A 9,218-nucleotide genomic window follows, 5' to 3' on the forward strand; every position below is an offset into this window, starting at 1 on the left:
CACTTGTAGATAGCAAGCGAAGGCTACCAGGAGGCAGAAGAGTAGACATCTACATCTTTTGCACCCAAAAGGAACGTCAGGGTCAAGAGGCGTTGCCGAAGCTTGCTCCGCCCTATCAATGAGGCTTTTCGAGATCGCGACCAGCGGGCCGTCCCCGGCCCCGTTCTTGTCGATCTCCCGAAAGGATGTTACCGCTGGTATCCTGAGGAGAGCCATTTCCTACCGAGTCCGCCATTCCCTCGCTGCCCAGCGCTGCGACGAGAGCTGCCATGAGCCTGAGCAGGAAGCAGCTCACCGCCTCGGTGAAGCGCGTCGCCGACCTCATCAACATTGCGAAGAAGCCCATCATCTACGCTGGCCAGGGTGTCATTCTGTCCGAGAACGGCCCCGAAATTCTCAAGGAGCTCGCTGACAAGGCCTCCATCCCCGTCACCACGACCCTGCACGGTCTGGGTGGCTTCGACGAGCTGGACGAGAAGTCGTTGCACATGCTTGGTATGCACGGTACCGCCTATGCCAACATGGCCATGCAGGAGGCCGACCTGATCATCGCCCTTGGCGCCCGTTTCGACGATCGCGTCACCCTGAACGTCGGCAAGTTCGCCCCTGGCGCCAAGGCTGCCGCTGCCGAGGGCCGTGGTGGTATTGTTCACTTTGAGATCATGCCCAAGAACATCAACAAGGTCGTTCAAGCCGTTGAGGCTGTCGAGGGTGATGTCGCCACCAATGTCTCCATGATGCTGCCTCACGTTGAGATCCGCTCCATGGCCGACCGTAGTGCTTGGTTCGACAAGATCAACGGCTGGAAGAAGCGCTGGCCCCTGTCCGACTACGAGCGCACCGAGCGTGGTGGTCTCATCAAGCCCCAGACCCTGATCGAGGAGCTCAGCAAGATGACGGCTGATCGCAAAGACAACACCTACATCACCACCGGTGTCGGTCAGCACCAGATGTGGACCGCTCAGCACTTCCGCTGGCGCCACCCCCGTTCCATGATCACTTCTGGTGGTCTTGGCACCATGGGCTTCGGCCTGCCGGCCGCTATTGGCGCCAAGGTCGCCCAGCCTGACGCCCTCGTCATCGACATTGATGGTGATGCCTCCTTCAACATGACCCTGACCGAGCTGTCCACCGCTGCGCAGTTCAACATTGGCGTCAAGGTCATCGTTCTGAACAACGAGGAGCAGGGCATGGTCACGCAATGGCAGAACCTCTTCTATGAGGACCGTTACGCCCACACCCACTCGGTCAACCCCGACTTCCAGAAGCTTTCGGACGCCATGGGAGTTCAGAGCCGCCGCCTGGAGAAGCCGGAGGAGATCCAGGAGGCCCTGCGCTGGCTCATCGAGAGCGACGGACCCGCTCTCCTCGAGGTTGTCACGGACCGCAAGGGGCCGGTTCTGCCAATGGTGCCTAGCGGCTCCGGCCTGCACGAGTTCCTGACCTGGGACAGTGAGAGGGACGTGCAGAGGCGCAAGATGATGCGCGAGAGGACTGGCGGCAGACACGGCTAAATATGTCATGTTTGATCTTTTCCGTCTTCGGCACTTATTTTGGGCTTCTCTCCGGCGTCTACTCATTCTTTTTTTTTTTTCACCATGTGTTCTTGGTTAGCATATACCACCACGTCGCCCCTGTTCCGAGAAAGGGGTACGTATGCTGGGGATGGACTGTGCAGGGCCCTTCGTGATGGAAGGGAGGGTTGAAAAACAAAAGTCCTTTTTCTCATGGCCTTGTTGATTTCGGCCAGTGATTGCCGCGCGCATGCGAGATAAGGCGATGTGTTTGTAGGAAAAGTCGGCGAAGGGAATGCAAAAACTGTAAAACACTGAATTGTGTGCCACGATGCTTGTGACGATGGAGATGGGCACGTAACAAATACCAGCCATGTGGCTTGTCGGCTTGGGCTCACATGCCTGACGACAATGTCCTTGCTGCATTGAGAATTCGTCTCATCATTGCGAGACCAACTGAGACCCATTCTCCTGTCGAACACCATGTCATGGCGAAAGATGCACACGAAAAAACTGCCAGCTGCCCATATTCTGGGCAAGATATGGCTTTGGTTCGGCTTAGACCCCGATCTAACCTGAAGCAGCGTTTGACTTTGTCTAGTAGTAGATGATGTCGTGCAAGTCCACCATGCCATCTTCGCATGTACTAAGACACCAAGCCTTGACAGCTTAAAGCTCGGGTCTTAGCTGCTGACCCAGCTACTCCTTCCTCGCAGTTCTCCAGCCGGTCAACCCTTCACCCCCAAGAAACCAGTTCATCCCCGTTGACCCCGGCCCCGAGCTTTGAATCTGATCACACACCATGTCGCGGTCCGTACCCTATCTGACAGCGGTCGCTACCGGCGTCATCGGCGCAGCTTGGACCTCTGGTACGTTATCGTTGCTCCATCCCCGCACTTCCGTCCGAGAGAAGACGGCCCACCCCGCTGACACACCGTCCAGGCGCCATCGCCGGCCTCTCCATCATCGGCTGCCCGGCAGCCCTCGACTTCCCGCACCACCTCTCGGCTGGCGTCTGGCGAGGCTTGTATGAGCACGGCCTTGCTGCCATGCCCAAGTTTGCCGCCACCACGGCGGCCGTGTACCTGTACGCCGCCTTCGAGGGCCGGCGGCGCACCACCACCAGCAGCGGCGCGGCAAGGGGAATGCCTTTCTCGGCTTCGTCGCCGCCGCGGCCGCTCACCGTGTCGATCGTCCCTTTTACCGTTGCCTTCATGAGCGAGACGAACCGGGAGCTCCTCCTTGCTGCTGGGGATCCGAGCCCCGCAGCAGGCGACGGAGAGGATCGTTGAGCTGATTGGGACCTGGAAGGCGCTTAACCTTGGGAGGAGCTTGCTGCCTCTGGCTGGCGCTGTTGTTGGAGCGTTGTCTTTCTTCAACACCCCTTGATTGCCGGCATGATGAAGATGCTGGGCTGCATTGGGAGGGCGGGAGAAGTGATGCTGTTTCCGCAATGGAGATGTTGGCCTGGGTCTCAAGACAAGTAATCGAAGCCGGACAGGGCTCTCGACCCAGTCTGTATTGAATGTCTAAACTTGGACCTCTAATAAGTTGCATGGGAATGCCGTGATGTCCTCTATCAAATGTCATGGTTCGGTGCAAGACTCACTCCCTCTCAGGTCATGGTTCGGTGCAAGACTCACTCCCTCTCAGGTGCGAGGCAGATGAACGCGTCGCTCTGGTTCTTGACACACGTGCGCTCAATTCGGCACATAAGACTTGTAGAACGAGGCTTCAGAAGGGACCATCTCGGACAGTCATACAATGGAGTCGCACCCTCCCCCTCCGATTGTTGACGGCTCGTGTGCAGGCTTTCCTGCTGGCCTTGAGCTTCAAGTGAATTCGAAGTTCCCAGATGTGAGGAATGTCTCGTCCGAAAGCACGGACCAAATACAGATCATAGCTGTGGACCATGGAACTATATATTATCGCTTCATCCCTGGTCATCAACGTCACAAGCAGCCTGTGTTCCAGTCATCAATTGTCGAAGTACATCGATAGCTCTAATGGCTGATTTTGAGCCTCGTTTCTCATTGCTGAAGGTCCTTGGTGGCTGGGGCACAGTCAGGTCAGTTCAATCGACCAAGCGCAGCATGGCATACGCTAACCATAGGCGACCAGTGGTCCTGGTTTATTGTACGTGGCAGATCAGTACCTATGCTGTTTTCACTCAGAGATATTCCGCTCACACAGTACTCCAGCATGATGCGCAGCATGATATCAGGCACATCAACTGCTGCAGTTATCGGGGTGGCTAGTGCGATGGCAGGCAGCGTCATCTGGGGCACAGCCGCCATACCTTTCATGGTCGGGTCCAGTATGGGGTTCGCCATCGGCAGCTTCAGATGGTATCACGTCTCGCTTCTCGAGGCGTTGGTGCAGCTGAGGAAGCACCCAGCCCTGCTACGACTACACATTACCTCCAACTTCCCTTGGGTTGCGCAGCTTCATGCTCATGATGTCGGATGGTTCACTGCGGAAAGGTTCACGTCGTCGTGGCTGCTCAAGAGCATGCTGGTCGTGGGCTGGTTGTCGGCTGAGCCTGCATTGCGGGAGATCAGGGACCGCCAGGAGGCTATGCTCGTTGATCGTTATGTCGCGCTCGGGATGGGAAAGGTGGATTTCGGGTCAGAAAAACTCGAAGAGTAGCCTTGCTAAGCTGTACCACAACGGCTCCAGGACCACTGCGTTGTTCTCTATTGTTCAAGAAAGGTTGCATTATTTCGAGTATTAATTTTTCTAGTCACTAGTCTTGTATAAATTTCATGGCACTTTTCTGCATCACAAACCCAAGCATGTTACATAACTAAGGTAAGCAAGATTAGAGCATCAGGGTGAACAATGAGTCTGATCGGAACAATAAGCGAAGAGAGCATTTCTGCAATGATGGGTATAGAATGGGCTGATATTGAGTCTCAAACAGTCAATCTATAACCTCTCCTTTTTGCCGTTGCAAAATTCCAACATCCGAGACAAGCCTGCCGGACCAGCCAGCCAGCCAGCCAGACGCAACTTTCTGATTCCAGGTCAGTTCTAGAGCCTCGCTTGCAGTTTTCTGATTGATAGCCCATACCTAGCACCTAGTGTTGGTGCGGATGAGGGTGCATCCGGCTATGCCTGGGCTGCACGAGTTATAATGGCAATAGCCGTTGTAGCACAGGTAACCGGCTCCACAGCCTCTCTTCTCGAGATCTTCTCCGCGGGTCTCCGCCTGAACGGCAGGCGCGGCCGCAGCTAGGCCAGTAACGAGGAGAATGGCGGCGATGCTGAACTTCATCTTGTTGAGCTTGGATAACGCAGTTGACGATAACAGGTGAGGTATCTGATGGTGATGCAATTGTGTCTGAGTCTGAGTTGACGATCGAGCAGGACAACGAGCGGTCGAGGTCTCCTATTTATGTTTCTAATTTCCTAGCCACAAGTCATGCACATGGAGACACAATCCTGCCCTGGAAGAGTTTCCAAGGTGTCTTCAAGCCGCATAGGCTAACACTGGTCCCAGGAAAGGTGAGGCCTTCGCTGAGGGGCTGTATGTGGACCTTCAGCAATTAGCCGACGAGAACACTTGACGTGTCAAGGCATCACAATAGGCTGATCTTTTTCAGAAGCGCCGAAAGTGTTGCGATTCTGTCCAAAAAGTGGCAACATCGCTCTTCAGGAAATGGACAGGCTAATCTGTGATTTCTCGGCGCATTTCGTCCCAAAGCTTCACAAGCAGCAATAGCTGAAGGGATCCTATATATCATGCCCAGAAAATTTGGCCTTGCAGCTGTGGAATGAGCTTGGCGGTCTCGCTCGAAAAAAGTTTCCTGAAACGAAATAGCCGTTAATTGCCTAAACCTCAGTACTCATGGAGTCACGGACTGTCGTTTCAGGTAGTTCAGCTGTACGGCGCGGTTCCGCCAAGTCCGCTCTGTTTGCAGGTCACACAACATAGCATCTTTGCACAACACCGTCAACGTCGGTAGATGTCAATATTGTTGCACCAAAGTCAACACCGCCTTGGCGAAGAATCTAAATTTAATTATCAATGCTACCGAGCTGAGTCGCGATCTTTGTCAACCCAGCTCTTTAGACTTGCAGTGTTCATGATCTCACTGCGGTCGAGGCGAGATAACATGCTTGTGAAGTCTCGCATGTACTCAGCAGCCCGGCGGGAGGGTCCTTCGTGGGCTTCAAAGGGGCAGTTGAGGAGCGCCACTGCCACATCTCGGACCTTATACGCCTATGAAAAGGAAAAGTCAATCGCTAGTGTTATTGGCTTGACGCAAGAAAGAAGCGTAAGATGCACGCCGCACGGCTAGTCTTACCAAGTATAGTCCGTTCGGCTCAATATGTACTTGCTGAATGCTGTGCAGTAAGTGTAGCATCTGGCGGCAGATGTCCTCACGCGACACCCAATTAGCACGCAGGGCCGCAGACGCGGAGGCTGTATCTGATGTTACGTCGGTGTCTAATACCTGCTGCTGAAGTATCAAGTCGATCTTCTCGAGAAGGTAATTCTGCAGCCAAAGATGGGTGAAGTGCAGGTTGGCGCGGGTAATCTCTAGCTGGGCGTGAGCAACCTCGGGGGAGTCAACGTTCTTGCCAAATTTATCACGGGTCTGATGGACGTCCTCGGCGACAACCCATTGTCTCATTACGGCAGGTAGATCGTCAAGCATATACTCAAGTTTCTCGAGCAAAGTCTGCAATCGACCGAGGCGAGCCTCGGGTGCGCGCTTGGGGCTGCAGTCACAACTTTCGTGGAATAGTGCTTCCTGCATGGCGGTGAGGAACACCTGAGAGGCCGCAATAAAGGCGCTGATGCTCGTAAAAGGACGGTCTGTCCTGTCGTATGGCCGGCTGTTGCCAGTCAAGGGAGACGCCGGGTCCAGCGTTACAGAATCGAAGACGGTTTGCTCAGTGATCAACTCATCCTCAATGTCGAGGGGTACCAAGGCTGCGAAATTCACGTCTCGCAGGGTGTAATGGTCAAGAAAGGTCAGCTGCTCACGGCGTCCAACGTGTATTAGAGAATGCCTGGAGTGTCATGCAAGTTAGTCACGGATGCTGCGAAGCCTTGACACCGGGGTGGATGGACTCACGCGTATCCGTAAAATTGCAGCCAAAAAGCCTTCTTTCGTAGCTGCGTTTCAATGCAGTTCAAGCCCTCGTACTCCGAGATCCGATGAATGCCCAGGAGACGAGCGAATTGCGCCGCCTCCACCTCGAGCATGCGACTATGGTTTGACTGACCTGTCTGAAAGGTACCAATCGCCAAGCTGTAGCACACGGCCCATTTACGATGGGTAACATGGTCCCAATGGCCAGCCGAGCGCAGTCGCAGGCACATCTGCGCACAGTAGTCAATCATGGCACTACGTGTTGGGAAGCGGTCGACGAGCTCTGTGGCCACGGCTCGATAGTGGTCAAACCTGGACGGCAGCAGACCAATTGTGAGTGCTGTTATGCTCAGCACGAGGCGAAGAAACTCCGAGTCGGTAACATCTCGATCAGAGGCTAGCTCGGCTTTGAAGGTTGGGCGATGGACGACGGGAACTAGAGGATAGATGCGCTGGAGGTAGTCTTTCATAATTGTGTGAAAGAGTGGGCGAGGACATAGCTCGTCTGTTGGGTAGTGGAAGGCTCTCTCTGGAGCCAAGGGGCTTCGATGCGCAGACAAGGGGCTCCGGCGTGCAGACAGAGGGCTTCGAAGTGCAACCAAAGGCGAGGTGGTGAAGACATCTTGTCTGGGCGGCGCATCGTCGAACAGTCTCGTGCTCGTCGTGACAGACGGCGAGTCACTGTGAGCTGCGGGCGACACTCGTCGGCTGTGTGATCCGATGTTTAGCAACACATCTGAGACGAGCACTTGATTGACTTCACTTGCCGCTTCTTGGGTCCCCGAGTTCTTGTTGGGATGGCAAAGCTGCAAGGCAGGCCAAGCTTGATACACCCAGCACACTGGGGCGTCTGAATGCTACTTTGCGGAGAATCTTGCCCTACAGTGGACTCCTCCACAAAAATGCATCGCTTTCTTCGTGCGCGACAAGCATCGCATGCACGTGTGGCAATTTGTGCAGTCCTGCTCGCTGCGGCCGCTGTAACAACACTTCGACCTGGCGACGCTCCGGCGTTTCCTGTGTCGGAGGAATTCATCGCGTATGTAGCGCAGGATGGAGACAACGGGGGGGGGGGGATACGCCTTGCAGCATGAAGAAGACAAGGGAAAAGGCGGAGAAATATCATGTCTAAAAGATCAGCTAACCAGCCAGTACCGCCGCTCCTGAGTCATGACGGATCACGCGCGCACAGCACAACACTAGCTTGTTACATTGAGTCTAGAATCTGTTATTCTGGTCATTCAGTAGGGCGTTCTGGGTATTCTTCACTGATGCTGATGCCAGTACAGCTCCCGCGTATTCGGATCGGCCGAGGGCTGAGATTGTCTTGCTATGCGCTTTGACACATGAACACGAACAGGTTGTCCATCTTGCTATCAAGGCAGGAAATGTGTGCTGTCTCTACCTTGAGAAATGGATCCCGACTGCTAGTGTGTAATATTCTGTGCCGTTGGCATCAATCTCGCTTCCATAACGCTCCAATTGTGTTTCATTTTCTTCAACTTATTCTCACATTCTCCAGCTCCTCAAGCGGCATCGTGAAGCTGCCGGCCCGGCCCTACCCACACAGACCAGTCCACCTCCTCGTCTTCTGGGCTACAACCACCTGCTCTAGGAATACGCCCCGACTGCTGTTCCCTGCCAGTATCACATAAGACCCAGAGTCACTGCGCCAACAGTTGTCCATCTCGCTCCAGTAGCTCGTGGCTCGCAAAAAGTCGAGGCTTATCTCAGCAATGGCGCTTTCGCCAGCTTCGACCTGGACTTTGGCGAACCCTTTAAGCTCCTTAGTCGGTCGCGTCACGGTGTCGCCAGCTGTACCCGTCAGAGGTGTGGGCATGGATGGCCTCACGTAGATCTGTACAACCTCAGACCCAGAGCTTGAGCCAGTGTTTCGAACAGTCACACGTATTTTGAGGTTCGGGGCGTCGCTGCCTTTCGATGCATCGTTTGATTCGGAGATTGCAAGGTTAGAGAGGGCGAAGGACGTGTAAGAAAGCCCGTGGCCGAAAGCAAAGAGAGGATCAATGTCAAGAGTGTCGTACCATCGATAGCCAACATATATATCCTCGCTGTAGAGAACTCGGCCATTGTCAGACCGGAAGCTCAAGGCGCTGGGGTTGTCTGCTAGTCGTCGGGGCATAGTAAGGGGCAGCTTGCCAGCCTGTTTGGACAATCTCAGCCGTTAATCGTGATTTTCAGAGAAACCGATCGCACGGATGGGTTACTTACCGGGTTCACAACGCCAAAGAGAATATCGGCTATACCGTTGCCCCCCTCGTTGCCTCCGAACCAAGCCTGCATAACAGCTCCAGCACTCTCGATCCAGGGCATAGAAACCGGCGTGCCGCTCTGGATGATGACTGCTGTATTGGGATTCGCCTGGACGACTGCCGCGATTAGATCATCGGTTCCTGGAGGCAGAGCCATGTGTGAACGATCCTGCCCCTCGCATTCCCATTCTCCACTCAGCCCTGCACAGACGACTACCTGGTCAACGGACCTAGCCAGGTCAACAGCTTTCTGGAGGCTGCAGCCGTGTCGAGTCGGGGACAGCCGCTGAAACGGAGGCCGCCCTGACCAAAGTCTACCACGCCCG

At 54.7% G+C, this 9,218-nt stretch overlaps 4 protein-coding genes across 4 annotated transcripts in view; 3 read left to right on the forward strand and 1 right to left on the reverse strand.

Moving 5' to 3' along the window:
- VDBG_01377 (acetolactate synthase catalytic subunit) overlaps positions 1-1,514 on the forward strand; it is a gene marked incomplete at both ends in the record, with an annotated part of 2,219 nt that extends 705 nt beyond the window's left edge. Inside the window, 2 exons of the mRNA XM_003009648.1 lie at positions 81-162; positions 251-1,514. Of these exons, the coding sequence (XP_003009694.1) occupies positions 81-162; positions 251-1,514 (1,346 nt within the window). The remainder of the gene's footprint in view (positions 1-80; positions 163-250) is intronic.
- An 802-nt stretch (positions 1,515-2,316) lies between these two features.
- VDBG_01378 (predicted protein) lies at positions 2,317-2,806 on the forward strand (the record flags this gene model as incomplete). Its single annotated transcript, XM_003009649.1, has 2 exons — positions 2,317-2,383; positions 2,457-2,806. The coding sequence occupies 2 exons, from the start codon at positions 2,317-2,319 to the stop codon at positions 2,804-2,806; spliced, it is 417 nt and encodes a 138-aa protein (XP_003009695.1).
- Positions 2,807-3,520: 714 nt separating this feature from the next.
- On the forward strand, positions 3,521-4,163 carry VDBG_01379 (predicted protein; the record flags this gene model as incomplete). The annotated part of the gene is made up of 2 exons (XM_003009650.1): positions 3,521-3,582; positions 3,689-4,163. 2 exons carry the CDS (start codon positions 3,521-3,523, stop codon positions 4,161-4,163), a joined length of 537 nt encoding a protein of 178 aa, XP_003009696.1.
- Positions 4,164-5,547: 1,384 nt separating this feature from the next.
- The window catches only part of VDBG_01380 (beta-glucosidase), a gene marked incomplete at both ends in the record, with an annotated part of 5,312 nt that continues 1,641 nt past the window's right edge, over positions 5,548-9,218 (reverse strand). Inside the window, 6 exons of the mRNA XM_003009651.1 lie at positions 5,548-5,739; positions 5,825-6,536; positions 6,602-6,931; positions 7,378-7,636; positions 8,192-8,783; positions 8,852-9,149. Of these exons, the coding sequence (XP_003009697.1) occupies positions 5,548-5,739; positions 5,825-6,536; positions 6,602-6,931; positions 7,378-7,636; positions 8,192-8,783; positions 8,852-9,149 (2,383 nt within the window). The remainder of the gene's footprint in view (positions 5,740-5,824; positions 6,537-6,601; positions 6,932-7,377; positions 7,637-8,191; positions 8,784-8,851; positions 9,150-9,218) is intronic.

This window comes from Verticillium alfalfae, genomic scaffold (assembly GCF_000150825.1).
Source record: "Verticillium alfalfae VaMs.102 supercont1.1 genomic scaffold, whole genome shotgun sequence".
NCBI classification, from domain to species: Eukaryota; Fungi; Ascomycota; class Sordariomycetes; order Glomerellales; family Plectosphaerellaceae; genus Verticillium; species Verticillium alfalfae.